The 20,306-nt window shown below is 44.9% G+C and overlaps 1 protein-coding gene across 1 annotated transcript in view; it reads left to right on the top strand.

Moving 5' to 3' along the window:
• The first annotated feature begins 941 nt into the window (after positions 1–941).
• Positions 942–20,306, top strand: part of DZIP1L (DAZ interacting zinc finger protein 1 like) — a 49,050-nt gene continuing 29,685 nt past the window's right edge. The window contains exons 1-7 of the mRNA XM_016186304.2: positions 942–1,625; positions 2,246–2,330; positions 4,989–5,107; positions 6,199–6,360; positions 10,691–10,819; positions 12,818–12,880; positions 13,972–14,097. Coding sequence (XP_016041790.1) covers positions 1,128–1,625; positions 2,246–2,330; positions 4,989–5,107; positions 6,199–6,360; positions 10,691–10,819; positions 12,818–12,880; positions 13,972–14,097 — 1,182 coding nt within the window. The 5' untranslated portion in view covers positions 942–1,127. The remainder of the gene's footprint in view (positions 1,626–2,245; positions 2,331–4,988; positions 5,108–6,198; positions 6,361–10,690; positions 10,820–12,817; positions 12,881–13,971; positions 14,098–20,306) is intronic.

Genomic DNA, 20,306 nt, shown 5'->3' with positions numbered 1-20,306 from the left:
CACTTGTGTCCCAGCAGAGGGCGCTCAGTTCTGTGATCACAGATGGGGAAAAGGGAGCCCGCCTCCAGTTTAGCTGTAGTGATTGGGTGACAGGAGGGGCAGCAGGTATGGTAGATGTGGGTGGCCTGTGACCTCATCTCATTCACCCAGGGCAACACTCACACACTCAGCTCCCCAACAAAACCCTTTGGTTAACTTTCTGGCAGGCCTGTTTTTGATTGGGGGGGGGGGGGGATCAACGATGTTCGCCAAGGCCTATCAATGCCAGGGCCTGGCTGGGTCCCACCTACTTCTTCCCTAACCTCAAGCCTGCAGTGTCCTCAGCAGCCTAGATATGCAGGAGCCTTCAGTAGTGGAGGGACTTGCCCAGGAAAGTGGTAATAACTGACTCTCCATTTCAGTACTCCCCCCCCTTTTAGTGATTTAATCTTGATTTATAAAATTGTAAGATAACAGGGCTATAATTCCATAGAGTTTCCACCATCAGAGTTCTGTGTCTCATCCCCTCTACTGGAAACTGCAGTGGTTTTCCCAAGGTTACCAATAAGGGATGATTCAATAACTACCTATATCTGTGTATACATTCCCCATTTTTTCAATGGTCCTGTCTTAGCTTCCTTTCTAGTTCACCCCTCCATCTATTACTACTTCCAAGTGCCTTTCCTTTTTCCTCTTCTCTCTCTAAGATAGTAGAAACCATGCCTGGCTTTCTCTAGTGTTTTCCAGACTCACATCCCTTTCATTGATGCTATAAAACCAAGATTTCTGTTGACACATGCTTCAGGTCCTAGAGGAACAGGGATACAGAACCCTTTGGTTAACTTACTTTACCATTTCCCCTCTGGGAGTATGAACCAAAATTCTTTTTGGGCTGAACATGGGTGTTGGCAGGCCGATCCATACCCCCTCACCCTCTCTTTCCAGCTTTGCTATGCGGAGTCCAGTAGCGGCTAAGTTCTGCTCAGCCCTCCCTACTCTCACTGGGCTGTGGGCTGGGGGCACCGTCCACGCGTCTCAGGCACCTGCCTCACTGGAGCTTCTCCTCTGCCAGGTCCTTGCTCACCTGCTGTTGGCTCCCTCGCACCTGGTCGCAGCGCCCCTAGTGGTCATCACTGCTGGTCACCAACATGCAGCCCTTCTTTCCCATTGCTCAGGACCTCACCAGCCCTCTCTTTGGGACTTCCCCATTCCTCCCCTTCAAGTTCCAGCTTCGCCGTGAGCCTGTGGACTGGAGGCGACTTCACGCCGTGGACGTGAGCCGCGTGGTCCGTGAGGTGGATGTGGCCACCCTGCAGGAGCACGTGGCAGCCGTCACCTTCTGCAACCTGGACAGGGAGGTGTGCGCCCACTGCGGGCAGCCGGTGGACCCGGGGCTGCTCAAGGTGCTGCGCCTGGCCCAGCTCAGCATCCAGTACCTGCTGCACTGCCAGGACTGCCTGAGCACTAGCACCGCCCAGCTGCAGGCACAGCTGCAGGCCAGCCTGGCTCAGCAGGAGCAGACACAGCAGGAGCTGCGGCGCCAGGCTGCGGAGCTGCAGGCCGTGAGGGAGGAGAGCCGGCGGCGACGCAGGAGCCTCAGCATGCTGCAGCAGCTTCTGCAGACCGGCACCCCCAGTTCCCACACAGTAAGGAGTCCTGGGGGAGTGGGCTTTGTGAGGTTTGCGCACCCACAACCTGCCCTAGGTCCTGTCCGTGTGGGCCCCTGTCACTCTTAGGACTTTAGGGGTGGGCTACTGAATGCACGTGTGTGTGCAGGTGGACAGAGAGGGAGTGTGGGGGAAGCCAGGCTTCGCTGTGGGTGTGTGTAAGGAGAGGGCCGTGTCTAATGTGTTCGTGGTGAAGGCAGGGCAGGAGAGCGTATTCAGGAAGGTGAGAATGTGTGTGTTTAACGTGTGTAGGTGTCTGGGGAAGGAAGGCATCTGTGCATGGTCTGTGTGTCTGCAGTGTGTGCTGCTCACTCATGTCTGGGTGAAAGCAGGGGCACTGTGTACAGCATGAGGAAACAGAGTTTGGAAAGAATCCATCTTTCTGTCTTCATTTGTGCTGCTTTCCCTCCCCTTTGGCACAGAGCTCGCACTGGCCGCATGTCCGTCCATGCTGGTCTACAAGTGCGTCCTGCGTCTGCGCTCAATCTGATGAGCTTTTGGCATCACCTGTGATCTGCCTGGGAGTGGAGTCTGACATGGCGGGCTCCCAGGCTGACTTAGGTGACACAGTCCTGCCCTTCCCTCTGCTTTCCCTGCAGTGCACCCTGTGCCAGAAGGCCTTTCTGAATTCAACGTACCTCTGGAAACACATCCAGAGGAGACATCTCTATTCATCAGAGAAGGGTGAGTCCAGGTGGTGGCTGTGGACCCAGGGGGGACAGCGGGAGGATCTGGGGTGTGATCAGTGTGGGGGAGCACAGGTCACACCAACACTGCCCCAGCACCTCATCATCCTGTTGAGGCTGGGTGGCCCTCCCCTCCCCACCCCTGGGAGGGCTCCCACTCAGGGCTCTGCCCATGGGTGAAGAGGAGTCATACCCGTGGGTCTGGCTTAGCTTGTCCCTTTCTGTCATGTGACCCAGCTCTGCTTCCTCCTGAGTCTCACTGTGCACAGGACAGACAGACTCCTTGTGAAGAGCCCTCCCTGCAGCTTTCTGCAAACCTGCTGTCCTCTGATGCTCACTGGGGTTGACACAGGGGCCCCTGAGCAGACTGACTAGTTCTTGGGTGTCTTTATAAAGAGATGCTTTACTGACTGGGCCACTTCAGTGCCACTGCTTCACCCCCAAATCAGTAGCCAGCTGTATGTTCTCCCCTAGAGTATCTGCATTCCTTATACCCAGCGCTGATGTTCAGTAACAATAGCTTATAACACATACAATAAACATAAATATAAATATAAATGTATACGATAAAATCATTTCAAATAGAATTTATTTTCCTTCATTTAGTTCTTCAAAAACGCTTACCATTTTAAAATAGCTTCTATCTACATATGCATGTACACTATTTTTTCTGGTTGTTGAACAAAGAAAATCAGGCTTTCCCTTTCATAAGTAATTTTTCCTGATAAAGTACACCATCTTGAGAGATATTTGTATGTCCATATAGATGGTAACGTTATTCATTGTAGTTAAGACATGGAAGCAACCCATGTATTTATTGACAGGTAAAAAACCAAAAACAAAACAAGCTATATATAGTGGAATATTATTCAGTTGTAAACATGAAAGTTCTAACACTCCACAATATGGACCTTGAAGGTATGGACCTTGAAGACATTGCAGTAAGTGAAATTAGTCACTCACAAGAGGAATCAATATTTGATTCCACTTAAATGAGATATTCCAATTAGTCCCATAACACACAGAGAAAGGAGAACAGAGTTTAAAAGGTTTTGGGGGAAAAGGAATGGATTGCTCTTGATTAATAGGATAGAGTGCCTGTGTTTTTTTTAAAAAAAATTTATTGTATCTATTTATTGGATAAAGATAGCCAGAAATTGAGAGGGGAGGGGGAGATAGAGCAGGAGAGAGACAGAGAGACACCTAGAGCCCTGCTTCACCACTCATGAAGTTTCTCCTCTATTGGTAGGGACTAGGGCCTTGAATCTGGGTCTTTGAATACTGTAATGTCTGTGCTTAATCAGGTGCCACTGCCTAGCCCCCTGTTTTTGTGAGATGAGATGTGTTAAGGAGACAGATGGAAGGGGTGGTTGTACAACCACCAAGCTGGACTTCAAAATGACTAAGATGATAAATTTTGTTATGTGTATTTTATCATCACAAAATTGTGGATAAAATGCCTTTGTTATGATATAGATAATTTATGCGAAGGAAGGTTGAAAAAGTAAAAACAAACATGGGAAGTATCACCAGAAGTCAAAATATTGACATATGCTTTGCTGCTTCTCTTCTGTACACCTACATATTCATTTTGTATGTAGTCTCAGTTATTACATATTTCATTTTGAAAATTTTCCTAATATCGTGTTTGAAAACACAATATTTAGTGATTGGATGGTAATCCAGAGTGTGGTGATCATAACTGATTTAGTGGTTTAATTATTTCTCCGTTTATACAGATCATTAAGAAAATTTACCTTCACAAATTACATGATGGTCAATATTTGTACATCTTTTTTCCCCTCTTTTTTTATTTGAAAGGACAGAGAGAAACTGAGAATAAGGGGAAAGGTAGAAGAAAGATGGGGACAGGGGGAGAGAGAGAAAGAGCTGCAGTATTACTTTGCCACTTATAAAACTTATGCCCTATAGGTGGGGGCTTGAACCCAGGTCCTGTGCATGTAGTGTGTGCACTCAACTGGGTACACCACCGTCTGACCCACCTGTGAATATTCCTTATTATTACCTTAATGTTAGGGCTGCAAAAAGAGAGAAATACTTTATCAGGAGCATATGTTTCAGTGACCTTTTTCTCACAGGCAGCTGGCTTTCCAGACAACTTGAGTCTCCTATTCCACACTCATCTGAAGTGCCTCTTTGACTGCATCTGACATCACTTGTTTCTATACAGAGTGCTGAGCTATATGTATAGTTCTTTCCATGCCTCTTACTTCCTCCCGAATTGTGTCTTGGTGTATATATATTTCTCTGTATTAATAGTCACAGGTACAAGTGCCTTGGCCCCCTTTTGTGTTACTCTGTCTTTGTGAATTCACACTTCCATGATTCAGTACTATGCAAGGACTCACTTGAAATGGCATCCATGTTGCCCATTGATGGATCTACCATGGAGGCAATGATAGAAGCACTTTGCATCATCAAGTCCTTATGACTAATCCCTCTGAGTTAGTGCTGTCACTCTCTCTACTCTCCAATCTGTGGAAGCTCTGGAGAGCTGGAGAGATGTTCTGCCATCTGTCCAAGGTCAATGTCCAGTGCCAGAGACAGAGCTGGTGTGTGTGTGATCACCTGTGTGAGGACCCTACTGCATGAACTGGAACTGAATGGAGCTTTCCCCTTTGTATGATCCTCCTAGGAAAAGAGCAGGAACAGCCCATGCAGAAAGTGATAGAAGAATTACAGGAGAAACTTAAGACCACTCAGGATGAGCTGGAGGCCCAGAGAAGGGAGGCTGAGAGGCATCTCCAGCATCAGGTGGGCCTGGAGGGGAAACATCAGAAGCTTTCGTTCATGGGCAAGCAGGGTCATGTGGTACAAGTGTGTGTCCCACAGGTCCACCGTCTGGCTGGCTTTCCACAACCAGGAGTCAAGTGGCATCTTCCAGGATGCACCTTCCAAGTGGACTCAATGACTTTAAGAAGTAAAAGTGAAATAATGCAATGATTTCTCAGACCTGAATGTCCATAGCAGAGATTTGCAATTTTCTGCATTATTCAGTAGCCCCCTTAGGGTACTTGAACCTGAATTTTATCTTTCTGTGTTACACTGTTATTCTTTTGATGCTAGTGATAGAGTTTATTAATATACAATTTAAATTTGTAATCCGCACACGAAGTTGTCAACGAGCTACTTCAGTTTTTACATGGTCAGTTCTAGATTTGGGTTATCCACATTGTAAGTGCTCATTAACCACAGTAACACCATACTGGATAATGGAGACAGAGTCCATGTAAAATACAAATGCACTGGCTCTAGCCTTTGGAAATAGTGACCCCCTCATAGTGACCCTCCATTCTTCCTATTTTATTTGATAAGACAGAAATGAATTAAGAAGGGAGGGAGAGATAGAGATGGGAAAAGAAAGACAACTGCAAACCTACGTCACCATTTTTGAAGTGTCCCCTGCAGGTGGGGAGCGGGGGCTCGAATACTAACCCCTGAGCACAGTAACATTGCACTCAATCGGTGCATCACCACCCAGCGCCTGAAAATAGTGACTTTTTTTTTTTTAACTGAGAGGGCTAATGCTTTACAGTGCAGTCTTTGTCTCATACATATAATATTATTATGCACCTGGTCCCCATAGTTCTTTTTTTGCTTTGATGCTACACACCATGCCCAATTCAAGGACAAACACTTGGTTCTATTCTGTGAGCTCAAGACTCCACCTAGAAGACTTAATTCCTGACCTCATGCGACTGAGCAGTTCAGATGAGACTTGTCCACTCCATGTCCAAACAGTGGGGACATGGGGTTCTGTCCTTGTCCTCCAGAGTGACTTGTCTGCATGAGGGGTTCTAGCAGGCTTTTTGAATGATTTTACTGTTTTTTGCTTTTCACTGTAGGAAGCGGAGATTGCTCACCAGAAGGACACAGAAACTGAGAAAAAAATTGCCGAGTGGAGAGCAAAGGAGGGTGCTGAGCTATATGAGGAACTGGAAAAGCTGAAGCATTTATTCTGGAGTGAGCTGCAGAAGATTGCCAGCGACCAGTCTGCTCTAACAGGGGTAACACAGCAGGGCTTGCAAAGCTCTTTTGTTGACCATCTGCTTATTTGCTGCCAATTTTCATTCCTTGGTTTGTATTAGCTTTATTTTATCTTGTGCTGGTACTTATCCATAGTAAGGCCAAACACCAGAGACCAGATGTACTGCTTTGGCATAGGCTGACTTGGTGGCCTTGGACAAACCCTCTGACCTTCTCGTGCCTCAGTTTCTCTACTGTGAGATAGGTTGTTACAGAGAGTAATTTAGCACCGATATAGGAGCTCGATATTATCTGAAATATATTAAGGACTCCCTTGATAATATCCTTATTCCTGCAGAGGATGTGATCAGAAGATAAGGAATGAGGCAAAGGTGCCTGGCGATGGTGAACTGGTATAGCACATATGCTACCATGTTGGGTCCTGGTCCTCACCTGCTGGGTGGAGAGGGTGGCTCATGAGTGCGAGGCCAGAGCTGCAGGTGGTGTCTGTCTCTCTCTCTCCTTCTCATTTCTCTCATTACTTAAAGTCTATATTCACTGTTTAATAGGCCAAGTGCAGAGCACTTTCTACTCACTGATGTTTAATCTTTATAACACCTGTCAGTCACAACATTTTCAAATTAGGTAAAACATTAGTGTACAACTTGCTTTAAGCTTTCTCTTTTTCTTTCTCTCTCTTTCTTTCTTTCTTTCTTTCTTTCTTTCTTTCTTTCTTTCTTCTTTTCTTTCTCTCTTTTTCCTCCTTTGTTATTTCCAGAAAACTGTTTATGTCTGGCTTATGGTGGTGTGCAGGGTTGAACCTGGACTCCAGAGCCTCAGACAGGAAGGAATTTTATACAAGCATTATGCTATCTTTCTCGCTCCTCCAGTACTTAAAAAATATATTGTCATCCATCCAAGTGAAGACATTGAGGCCATGTTGCTTGCTCAAATTTAAATAAATATGAAGAGGTAGAGTTGGGATTTGAAGTGGTGTCTTTAATCTTCAAAGTCCTTATTCTTCTATTGCATATACAGTGTTTATTCACAAAAACCTTATGGAAGTCTTTTTTTTTATCTTTTAAAATATTTTATTTCTTGGATTGTGGCAAAGAGACATTGAATTCTCAGGAAGTTCTACATAATATTTTCACTCATGCTTTTAAATTTTATTTATTTATCTATTTATTTTCTCTTTTGTTGCCCTTGTTTTTTATTATTGTAGTTATTATTGTTGTTGTTATTGACGTCATCATTGTTAGATAGGACAGAGAGAAATGGAGAGGAGAGGAGGGGAAGACAGAGAAGAGGAGAGAAAGATAGATACCTACAGACCTGCTTTGCTGCCTGTGAAGCAATACCCCTGCAGGTGGGGAGCCGGGGGATTGAACTGGGATCCTTACGGGGGTCTTTGTACTTTGTGCCACATGTGCTTAATCCGTTGCTATTCAAGCTTTCTTTAAAAAAAAACATTTTTTTTATTTCTCTACTGGATAATTAATGTTTACATTCAACAGTAAATACAATAGTTTGCACATGCATAGCATTTCTCAGTTTTCCATATAACAATACAACTCCCACTAGGTCCTCTGTCATCCTTTTTGGACCTGTATTCTCCCCCCACCCACTCCAGAGTCTTTTACTTTGGTGCAATACGCCAATTCCAGTTCAGGTTCTACTTGTGTTTTCCCTTCTGATCTTGTTTTTCAACTTCTGCCTGAGAATGAGATCATCCCATATTCATCCTTCTGTTTCTGACTTATTACACTTAACATTATTTTTTTCAAGTTCCATTCAAGATTGGCTGAAAACAGTGAAGGCACCATTTTTAATAGTTGAGTAGTATTCCATTGTGTATATATATATCACAACTTGCTCAGCCACTCATTTGTTGTTGGACACCTGAGTTGCTTCCGAGTTTTGGCTATTACAAATTGTGCTGCTAAGAACATATGTGTACACAGATCTTTTTGGATGGGTGTGTTGGGTTCCTTGGGCTATATCCCCAGGAGAGGAATTGTAGGATCATAGGGTAGGTCCATTTCGAGCCTTCTGAGAGTTCTCCAGACTGTTCTCCACAGAGGTTGGACCAATTGACATTCCCACCAGAAGTGCAGGAGGGTTCCTTTGACCCCACAACCTCTCCAGCATTTGCTGCTGCTACCTTTTCTGATGTATGACATTCTCACAGGAGTGAAGTGGTGTCTCATTGTTGTCTTTATTTGCATTCCTCTGACAATCAAAGACTTGTGCCTGTGCCAGGCTAGCATCGTGGGCAGGAGAGATGATCCAGGAACCAAGCCCATGGCGGTAGCAGTACAAATCTTTATTCATGCAGGAGCCCCAGAGTCAGGCGTGAGTGCAGGGGGTTAAGCCACATGGAGCCAACCGCAATGGCTGGCCTGCCTCCCAGTCTGCACACCTGACCTCCTCTAGGTTGGTGTTGTTGAGCCAGATGTTGTTGAGCGCGGGCCGCGGAGAAGAGAGAGAGGAGGGGTCCGGTGCGAAGAGGAAACACAAATCTTTATTTGCGCTAGCACCTCAGAGTTGGGTGCTAGAGAAGCAGGTTGGGCCACGTGGAGGTGGCGAAAATGGCCGCCTCACGCAGTAACCTTTCCTGCGTCTGAACACCGGAGTGAAGTGTTGGCAAGAGAACGAGGTGCGGAAAACGAAGGGTTTTTATAGGAGTAGCTTTCACGAGAATGGGAAGGGGGAGGAGTAACCATAGCACTCCAGGATAGGATGATAACTCTCGTGAGAATGGGAGGGGGGAGGAGTGACCAAAGCACTCCAAATATCACGGGGATATAGACAATGTCCTGAGGGCACAACATGGCTGAACAGGCACTCCCAGAATGTCCCAACTCTCACGGGAACTAGTAGCCTGAGGGGAAAACATGGCAGATGTGAATGCATCTGCACAATTTCCCAGCAGGTTGTGATGCTGAAGAGAGAGAAACCAGAAACGGAAGTGGCTTTTATAATACCACAAGTGGGAGGGGCTGGAAATGGTAGGGGCTTCCCTGGCAACCATTGCCAGGGATTCAGTTGGCGGGAATTAGCAATACCCTGTGGAGGGACTTAGGAGGGAGACCTTTAATCATTTATAAGACAAAGCAGAAGATTGGTATGTAGGTAATAATACTAGCATGGAAATAGGGTGGTTTGTGGGCCCTGCCAAGCTTGACCACATCTGCACAATTTCCCAGCAGACTTGGAGCATTTTTTCATGTGTTTCTCAGACTTTTGGGTCTCTTCTGTGGTGAATATTCTGTCCATGTCCTCTCCCCATTTTTGGGTGGAGTTATTTGTTTTCTTGTGGTTGAGTTTGGCAAGCTCTTTATGTATTCTGGTTATTAGCCTCTTGTCTTATGTATGGCATGTAAAGATCTCCCATTTTGTGAGGGGTCTCTTGGTTTGGGTAATGGTTTCTTTAGCTGTGCAGAAGCTTTTTAATTTTATGTAGTCCCATAGGTTTATGCTTGCCTTAGTCTTCTTTGTAATTGGATTAGTTTCATTGAAGATGTCTTTAAAATTTATGTGGAAAAGAGTTCTGCCAATATTTTCCTCTAAGTATCTGATAGTTTCTGGTCTAACATTCAAGTCCTTGATCTACTTGGAGGACTTCATCTTTTTCATATACTGCTTAAAAGACAGTGTTTTGAGTGAGTGAGTGTGTGTGTGTGCGTGCATGCGTGCGTGCGTGCGTGCGTGCGTGCGTGTGTGTGTGTGTGTGTGTGGTGTGTTACTAACATGAGTTGCTGCTGATTCATCCTACCCACTTCTACAGTTCTTAAATTCTCACTTTACATTGTGGCAGAGTTTCAGGAATAGGATGGGGTGTTGGATTTTAGCATAGCCTGAACCCTGTTTCCCAGGTCAGGGTCCTGTACCATATAGATTTCTTCTGCTTGTGTTTTGCTATTGAGTGGAGGGGCTTCTACATTCTTGAGAGAGAACTGTGTTCTCTGTGTCCCACTGTCCGGATGTTGGTGCTCCTGTCTCTTGCTGTGGAAAGTGTGCTTTTCCATGTATTGCTGTATTCCATGTAATCCATGTAATGCTGGCAGGAGAGCCACACAGCCCCTGTGCTAGTCTGCCATATTGGCTGTCCCCCACCAAGTCCATACTGTTGAAGTGTTATTTCATGGGAACTTGCTTCTCCTGAATGAGCCAGACTGAGCTCTCAGGAGAGTCCCAGAGGAGGGGAAGGTGGACTTGTGTGGGTATTCACAGGTGTGTAAGGAGCAGTGAGTGAGGACCAGCTGGTGTTTGTGGCCAGCGCAGGGTGTGCATATGACTCCACTTGGGATGTGATGCCAGGCTTCATGAGTGGACCTTCATCTAAGCAGACCCTGTCTTGTTTCTCAGAAAGTGCAGGCACTGCAGAATCGCAGCATGAAAGAGTCAAATCTGGGGTCACCTGAGGATGATGACTCAGAAGAGCAACTCAGGCTGGATGAGCAGCTTCAGACCCTGAAGGAGAAGGTGGGAATCCAGGTGAGCTGGTGCTCCGTGTCTTCACTGCAGCACCATGAAGATCATGTGGCCTTTTAGTAAAGTTCCCCCCTCCCTCCCTCCCTCCCTACATCCCTTCCTTCTTTCCTTCTTGCCTTTCTTGCTTCCCTCCTTTTTCCCTCCTTTCCCCTCCTCCCCTTCTTTCTCCTAGTCTCCTCCTCCTACCTTCTACCAGAGCCCTGCTCAGCTCTGGCTTACGGTGGTGCCAGGATTTGAATCTAGATCTTGGAGCCTCAGGCATGAAAGACTTTTGCAAACCACTGTGCTATCTCCCTGGCCTTTCATTTTTGCTCTATGGCCTCAGGGGAGTTGAAGGACATCAAATGCCTCTATTTTCAGACCCTCTGTCAATATATGTAAATGTAGACTATGGTGCCTATGCTCTCTGGTGAGGCCAACAACAGGCATGTTTGCACATTCAGGTTTGCTTGGGATTTCCATGGTGCATATGTTTATTTATTTATTTATTTAAATATTTATTTTATTTATTTATTCCCTTTGTTGCCCTTGTTGTTTTATTGTTGTAGTTATTATTGTTGTTGTCATTGTTGGATAGGACAGAGAGAAATGGAGAGAGGAGGGGAAGACAGAGAGGAGGAGAGACAGACACCTGCAGACCTGCTTCACTGCCTGTGAAGTGACTCCCCTGCAGGTGGGGAGCCGGGGCTCGAACCGGGATCCTTATGCCGGTCCTTGTGCTTTGCGCCACCTGCGCTTAACCCGCTGTGCTACAGCCCGACTCCCTCCATGGTGCATATAGTAGTGTCCCTCCTTTGTCACACTGGCCCTCAGTTTGATTCTAGCCCAATAGGTAACCACTCTCAGAAAGTTTGACTCCAGTTTCCAGGGTTTGGGATGGACCTAGTGATGTGACTGTCAAAAGATCTCATTTGTAGCATTTTCCACTTTTCTATGGTGCAAATGGCACTGTAGCTGATTTCACTTGTCCTGAGCAACTGAGCATGGAATTGGAAAGCCCTGAGCACAGTCTGCTCTTGTGAGCTGGCAGGCCGACTGTAGAATTCTTGACATGTGTCCATTGCTTCATTGGGGAAAAGTTGAAGCAGGCAAAGTGAAGTGGCTCTTCTGACCTCTTGATTGAGTTTATTTGTTTTGTTGTTGCTACTAAGGCTTCATAGCTCTGGGTTGATATTTTTTCTTTTCCCACCAGCATTGTCACTGGGGCTCAGTGCCAGCACTATGAATCCAATGCCTCCGGAGGCTTTCCCCACTATTTTTATTTGACTGGACAGATAAATATTGAGAGGAGAGGAGGGAGAGTGGGGGATAAAGAAGTAAGACAGTTCAGACCTGTTTCACTGCTTATGAAGTGTCCTCCCTGTAAATAGGGAGTGGGAGGCAGAACTTGGGTTCTTGTTTATGGTAATGTGTGTGTTTAACTGGATGTGCTACAGATGGTCCCTAGGATGAGTTTTTAAGATACATAGACCATAGCACCAAAGCTTCCTCCAATGTGGTGGGAGCTGGGCTTGAACCTGGTCTGCTCACATGGCAAATCAGGGCACTATCCAAGTGAACTATCTGGCCAGCCCTCTCTTCATTGTACTTACTCTTGGACTTTTCTCTCCATTGAAGTGTTGCAACATCTCAGTTGGATTCCTGAACTCCCATAAAAGTATTCTCATTTTTAAGGGGTTTGACAACCAGAACACCTTTTTCTACCATTCTGTTGACATTTCTTATATTTTAATGGAATATCTGACTCATATAAGATTTATTTTGGTTTATGATATAAGCTAAGGATCTAAGTTTTCTGGTGATTTCAGTCAGCTCAACACCTGCTTGAACATCATTGCTCAATAGTCTGACTTCCTCCAAAGAAAGACTGTTTTTCTCCCACCATTGTGTGCCTACTTACTTTCTACTCTGCCTAATCACAATCCACTGATCTGTAACTTCTGTAGCTCATAATATACATGGTTCTACAGGGACCTATTTGACAAATTAATTTCATTTCAGAACAAGGAGTGGAAGAACAGAATGAAGCAATTGCAGGCTGACCATGAAGCTGAGAAGATGAAGGTAGCCTGTGAGGGCCAGGGACAGGGCCTTGGTGCTCCATCCTTCCTCTCTCTCTTCAGCACCCCTGTCCTTCAGTCCCCGCCTGGACTGACTGGCAGAGAGAGTGTTGCTGACACTGTTCCTACTGCTGCCCCATCAGCAGAGGAGACCCTCTGTGCACACAGCAGTATCTGGGCTGTGGACGTGACCTTCACCATCTGCTCTAAGCCCACCTCCCCTTTGCCTTGCTGTTCCCCTCTGCAGTGACACTTGTGGGAATTACCTAGGGTTTTGGTGTTTGCATCCCTCTTTGAAACCCCTCCCTGGAGAGAACCCACTGACTGTGGGTTCAGTGACAGTTGAGGGGAGCCCATGTGGACGGGCATGAACACTGAGCCCAGTGCACAGGAAGCCGCGGGCCTGGGGACAGAAAACACAGCCTTCAACAAGATCCCGGTTTCTGTTTGCAGGAAGCTCAGAGCTGAGAATATTTGGATCAGCAGCAGGCACATGGTAGGGGGTACCCCACCTCCATTAAATGTCTCTGAATATTTTATTTGAAATATTTTACAATGGTAAAGATTCCAATTTTATTATAAAATAGAAGCAAATGTGTAAAGCTACACTGAATCAAGTCTGACTTTCGCTTCTTCCTCTACCTGACCACAACACCCACTCCCCAGGAGATCATTTTCACTGCTTTCTTATACATATTTCTAGAGCTTATGATGTAAATAAAAATAGTCTCAGTTTTTCTTATTCCTAAGGCAGTATTTGACCCTATTCAATCACTACTTATTTTCTCCTCAAAACACACATTGGATGATTGGACTTCCTGACTGCCCACACCTGACAGAGCACCCTTCCCCTGACTGAGAGGACTGTACTCAGTCCTCATGGCTCCTCAGTCACAGCTCAAACATGTGCCCCACCTGGGAGTTGGTGTGTGTCTGGCTAGAAAGTCCTGCCCAGGACCGAACATGCTCTGCTCTGCTTCAAGTGAAGCCCAGTGGGAACTGGCTGCAGGAACCAGCCCTGAGACACTGCGCATCAGATCATCAGGGCTCAGAGGTGCCTGTGGCCATTAGTGACCCATTTCCCTGTTCCCACAGTTGCAGAAGGAGAACAAATGGCTCCGGGAGCAGAAGCAGTCGGCTGTCCAGTCCCAGCAGAAGATCAACAGCCTCCACCTCCAAATCCAGGAGCAAGCCAAGATCATCTCCTCCCAGGAACAGAAAGTAGGTCTTGACCCTCCTCCTAGCCCACCCAGCCTTGTGTCCCAATCCTCCTCCCTGGGAGCAGCTCCTCAGACTCCTCTGGATCCATGACACTGGCTTCACTCATCAGGTCTTTAGGGACAGAATTATCTTCAGACTTGGGAGGGGCGGTGCAGGGGGAGAATAAGGTCCTCTTGTGGGGCTGTGTAAGTGGGCTAATACCAACAACAGAGACCATGGAAAGTGCCAGACCCAGCTGGAAGCTTTACTGTTCTTTGAATCTTCCCATCTGCCCCAGTTCAGGGTAGAAATGATTGATCCCTCCTCCTCATCTGACAGCTGAGAGACAGGCTGAGACTGACCAGCACCTGAGCCAGATCCTCACAGGGCACTCACTGTGGCAGTCACACTGGCCAGGTGGCGCACAGAGTGTGCTCTTCTTAGGAGTTTCTCAGTCACCATTATCACCTCCCTCCTTTTTTATTTACCACCAGGATTATCACTGGGGCTTGGTGCCTGCAAGGATTTCTCTTTCCTAGCTCTATTTTTGTCTCTTTTAAACATTTATTTATTTATTTATTTGGTTAGAGAATGAGAGAAAGAGAAAACTAGAAAGAGAGAAACCTGCAACCCTGTGCCACTGATCATTAAGCTTCCTCTCCCTGCAGGGAGGAATTGGGGACTTGAACCTGGGTCCTTGCACATAGTAACATGTCACTCTACCATGTCTGTCATTACCTGTCCCCTCTTCTACAACATCTCCCTCTCAACCTCCTGTTTTTTTTTTTGTCACAGAGACTATATATATATATATATATATATATATATATATATATATATATATTTCTTTATTGGGGAATTAATGTTTTACATTCAACAGTAAATACAATAGTTTGTACATACATAACATTTCCCAGTTTTCTATATAACAATACAACTCTCACTAGGTCCTCTGTCATCCTTTTTGCACCTATATTCTTCCCACCACCCACTCCAGGGTCTTTCACTTTGGTGCAATACGCCAACTCCAGGTTGTTGTCCCCAGTTCAGGTTCTACTTGTGTTTTCTCTTCTGATCTTGTTTTTCAACTTCTGCCTGAGAGTGAGATCATCCCATATTCATCCTTCTGTTTCTGACTTATTACACTTAAAGTGATTTTTTTCAAGTTCCATCCCAGATTGGTTGAAAACGATGGAGTCACCATTTTTAATAGCTGAGTAGTATTCCATTGTGTATATACATCACAACTTGCTCAGCCTCTCATGTGTTGTTGGACACCTGGGTTGCTTCCAGGTTTTGGCTATTACAAATTGTGCTGCTAAGAACATATGTGTACACAGATCTTTTTGGATGGGTGTGTTGGGTTCCTTAGGCTATATCCCCAGGAGAGGAATTGTAGGATCATAGGGTAGGTCCATTTCGAGGCTTCTGAGAGTTCTTTAGACTGTTCTCCACAGAGGTTGGACCAACTGACATTCCCACGAACAGTGCAGGAAGGTTCCTTTGACCCCACAACCTCTCCAGCATTTGCTGCTGCTACCTTTTCTGATGTATGACATTCTCATAGGAGTGAAGTGGTGTCTCATTGTTGTCTTTATTTGCAGTTCTCTGACAGTCAAAGACTTGGAGCCTTTTTTCATGTGTTTCTCAGACTTTTGGGTCTCTTCTGTGGTGAATATTCTGTCCATGTCTTCCCCCCATTTTTGGGTGGGGTTATTTGTTTTCTTGTGGTTGAGTTTGGCAAGCTCTTTATATATTCTGGTTATTAGCCTCTTGTCTTATGTATGGCATGTAAAGATCTTTCCCCATTCTGTGAGGGGTCTCTTGGTTTGGGTAGTGGTTTCTTTAGCTGTGCAGAAGCTTTTTAATTTTATGTAGTCCCATAGGTTTATGCTTGCCTTAGTCTTCTTTGTAATTGGATTAGTTTCATTGAAGATGTCTTTAAAATTTATGTGGAAAAGAGTTCTGCCAATATTTTCCTCTAAGTATCTGATAGTTTCTGGTCTAACATTCAAGTCCTTGATCCACTTGGAATTTACTTTTGTATTTGGTGAAATATAGTGGTTAAGTTTCATTCTTCTGGTAGTTTCAACCCATTTTTTCCAACACCATTTGTTGAAAAGACTCTGTTTTCCCCATTTAATAGTCTGGGCACCTTTATCAAAGATTAGATGTCCATAGGTGTGGGGCATTACTTCCATGCTCTCAATTCTATTCCACTGGTCAGTGTGTCTGTACATGTTTCTGTAACAAGCAGTTTTGATTACAATGGCCCTATAATACAATTTGGGATCTGAGAATGTGATGACTCCAGTTCTGTTCTTTCTTCTCAAGATTGTTTTGGTAATTCTAGGTCTTTTCTGGTTCCAGAGAAATATTTGTAGCATTTGTTCTATTATCCTAAAAAATGTGGTTGGGAACTTGATGGGAATAGCATTAAATTTGTTTTTTTTTTTAATGGGATTTTATTTTTATTTATTTATTTATTTTTATATTTATTTTATTTATTTATTCCCTTTTGTTGCCCTTGTTGTTTTATTGTTGTTGTCATTGTTGGATAGGACAGAGAGAAATGGAGAGAGGAGGGGAAGACGGAGAGGAGGAGAGAAAGATAGACACCTGCAGACCTGCTTCACTGCCTGTGAAGTGACTCCCCTGCAGGTGGGGAGCCGGGGTTCGAACTGGGATCCTTATGCCAGTCCTTGTGCTTTGCACCACCTGCGCTTAACCCGCTGCGCTACAGCCCGACCCCCTAGCATTAAATTTGTATATGGCTCTGGGTAGTATATTCATTTTGATGATGTTAATTCTTCCAACCCATGAACATGGAATATCTTTCCACCTCTTTGTGTCTTTTTCAATTTTCTTGAGTAGTGACTCATAATTTTCAGTATACAAGTCTTTTACTTCTTTGGTTAGATTTATTCCTAGGTATTTTATTGTTTTTGTTGCTATAGTAAAAGGAACTGATTTCTGGATTTCAATTTCTTCTAACTTAATGTTTGCATAGAGGAATGCCACTGACTTTTGAATGTTAATTTTGTAGCCTGACACCTTACTGTATTGCCTGATGATTTCCAAAAGCTTCTTGCTAGATTCCTTAGGTTTTTTTATGTATACTATCATGTCATCTGCAAATAGGGAGAGTTTGACTTCTTCTCTTCTAATCTGTATGCCTTTAATTCCTTGCTTCTGCCTGATTGTTATGGCGAAAACTTCCAACACTTATGTTGAATAGTAATGGTGAGGGCAGCCCTGTCTAGTATCTGATCTGAGGGGAAATGCTTCTAGTTTTTCACCATTGAGCATGATGTTGGCTGTAGGTTTGCTATATGTAGACTCACTATCTTCAGGAATTTTCCATCTATTCCCATTTTTTGTAATGTTTTGATCATAAAGGGATATTATATTTTGTCAAAGGCTTTCTCTGCATCTATTGATAGGACCATGTGGTTTTTGGTTTTGCTTTTATTGATGTGGTGGATCATGTTGATTGATTTACGTATATAAAACTAACCTTGCATGCCTGGGATAAACACCACTGGGTCATGATGAACAGTCTTTTTAATATACTGCTGTATCCAGTTGGCTAGATTTTTGTTCAATATTTTAGCATCAATGTTCATCAGAGATATTGGTCTGTAGTTTTCTTTTTTGCTTGTGTCCCTGTCTGATTTTGGTATCAGAGTGATGTTGGCTTCATAGAAGCTGGAAGGGAGTATTCCAGTGTCTTCAATCTTCTGGAAGCCTTTTTGTTTGTTTGTTTGTTTGTTTTTAACCAGAACCCTGCTCAGCCCTGGATTATGGTGGCATGGGGGTTGAAGCTGGTAGATGGAGTTTCTGAGAGTCTTTTTGCATAACCATTATATTGTCTCCCCTGCCTTCAGTTACACATCCTTAAGGAAAATGTTTCTGTAATTCTTCTGTCTCTGAGAGACTATTTGAGCCACTAGTGTGATAAAGCCACTTGCTTCCTAAGTGACTCTTCCTCTCAAACTGGTCAGTGGAACTCTTCACCTGTGGCTGTATTTGTTGCCCTCACGGGCTCAGCTACCCTACTGAGCCCTAGGTCTGTGGAACAGTGCATGTCTTATCCCACCAACCTCTTCCTGTGGTCTGAAATGCTCCTTGTTACTTCTGTTTTCTGGTCTGTTGTCCTTGTCACTGTGCCTAGTCTTCCCCCAACTGCTAGTGGTTTTATGCTGGTTTTATACTTCCCCTCAGGCACAATCTGGAGGTTTCATCCTTACACTTACCCAGAACTCTTGTCTGCAGGTGCTTCAGCTAGAAGATGGCTGGCTAGCTAAAGATAATAGGTTACCAGGGGTTTTTCCCACACTGAGGTTATTTCTGGGTCTCTGTACCTGCACTATGTTGTCACTGCTCCTGGTGGCCATTTTTCCTTCCCATTTTCTCTGATTGAAGGCGAGAGAGAGAGACACACACACACAGAGAGAGACAGAGAGATTGAAGTGAGAAATACCTGTAACACTCTTCCCCTGCTCATGAAGTTTCCCTATTGCAGGTGTGGCTGGGGGCTTGAACTGGGGTTTTTGTGCATGGTTACACGTGCGTGCACTATGTTGGGTGAGCCACAGAATGGTCCCACAGAGGCTGTTTTTACTGTATCAAGGAAAGAGGGACAGTCACTGACCTTTATTTAACAGTGAAGTGATCCTCCTACAGGAAATTCAACCAATTTTTCTGCATTATATATATTTGGTGCAAGAGAAAAAAAAAACCAGCACCTGGTACATATGAGATGATTCAGAACCCACCTCCTTGAGCCCAATTTTACTCTTAGTGGAAGAGAGGGAAGAGGGATGGAGGGAGGGAAGAAGAGAGAGGGAGAGAGAGCAAGAGAGAGATCACTAGTCATACCATCATGGAGCACTCCTGGTGCTCTCATGTGGTGTGAAGCTCTCACCCAAGGCCAGGAGTCTAGTCAGGCATGTGCTTCACTGGCTGATCCATTTTTGGACCGGCACACATTCTCATTTTACTTTAACATGATGATTTTGTTCTCATGTTTGACTGTCATCATTGCAAGTTGACTGATAAATCCCAACCATTATAACCGTGCTCAATGGAATACATTGAAAAAAAAAGCTCCTGGAGAGTCATGGCTTTATTTTATTGATCACTTCTGACTCACATGGACACAGACAGAAAGAGTAGACAGCGAATTTTTAGTTTTACAGTTTCTAGAATAATGATAGGGAAGGGGGAGATAGTTGGAAGTAGGTATTGGATGAGCTGTTGTTCATCAGTAGGTTATTGAAATGACTTGGGCTGGGCCAGGGCGGTGACAGTAGTAGTTCACAGAAGCGGTAAGGGACATGCCCCATTCCACCCCCAGCATCACCAACAGACAGGGAGGAGCAGTGCCCTAGTCACAGAAAACCAAGTCCCAAGCCCTAGCTAACTCCATCCTCCTAGCCATGAGCTCAAGCATAAGCAGAATAGGGGCTTTGTTGTGGTATGTGTGTGGTGGTGGTGGTGGTGGGGGCAGTATTCTCTTCTGAGCTCAAGGCAGGGGAGCAGCTGAATCTGAGGACAAGGTAGACCTGAGATGTGGATGTGGTCAGGAGCCTCCTCTGCTGTGTCTGTTTCTTCTACATTTGCTTCCATTTTTTCTTGGACTCTGAAGATCAATATACACTCTGTATCTGTACCACATAGCAAAATAAAAAGGAGCAAAGAAAGAAAAGGTAAAAAAAAAAAAAAAAGCTAAAAACCCAGAAAAACTGGCTATAAATTGCTCTTGAGTTCTCATGACTCACTGTCCAGAATTCTCTGTGTAGATCTGGCCAGCCAGCTATGCCTGTGCTGGGGGTTCCTGTCCAAGGGGATGCTGCCTGCAGCAGGTGGAGGAAGAAATCCAGGCATTTCTGGGAAAGGGTGCTGAGCAGATAGTTCAGGCAATGTCTGTTGTTTTCGACAGGTTATGTTGTTTTCAATGGGCTGGCTTCACAGGCGGGTAACAGACGACCAGGGACTCATGGTTGAGCTGTAGGCAGTATCTCTTTATTCATGCAGGACGCAGCACAATCTAAGACGAGCTAAGTTAAACTCAAAGTACAGTACTGTAAAACTCACAATGCTGTCTTTATATATACTTGCCAAGTAAGGTGGAAACAGGATGTGACATAGAGAGGGTGGAGAGAAAAGTGACTGGTGAAAATCAGAGTGTGACAAAGAGGGGGCAGATTAGGCGAGAATCCTATCAC

The sequence above is a fragment of the Erinaceus europaeus genome, chromosome 1 (assembly GCF_950295315.1).
Source record: "Erinaceus europaeus chromosome 1, mEriEur2.1, whole genome shotgun sequence".
NCBI classification, from domain to species: Eukaryota; Metazoa; Chordata; class Mammalia; order Eulipotyphla; family Erinaceidae; genus Erinaceus; species Erinaceus europaeus.
This window is presented reverse-complemented; position numbering and strand designations above follow the sequence as displayed.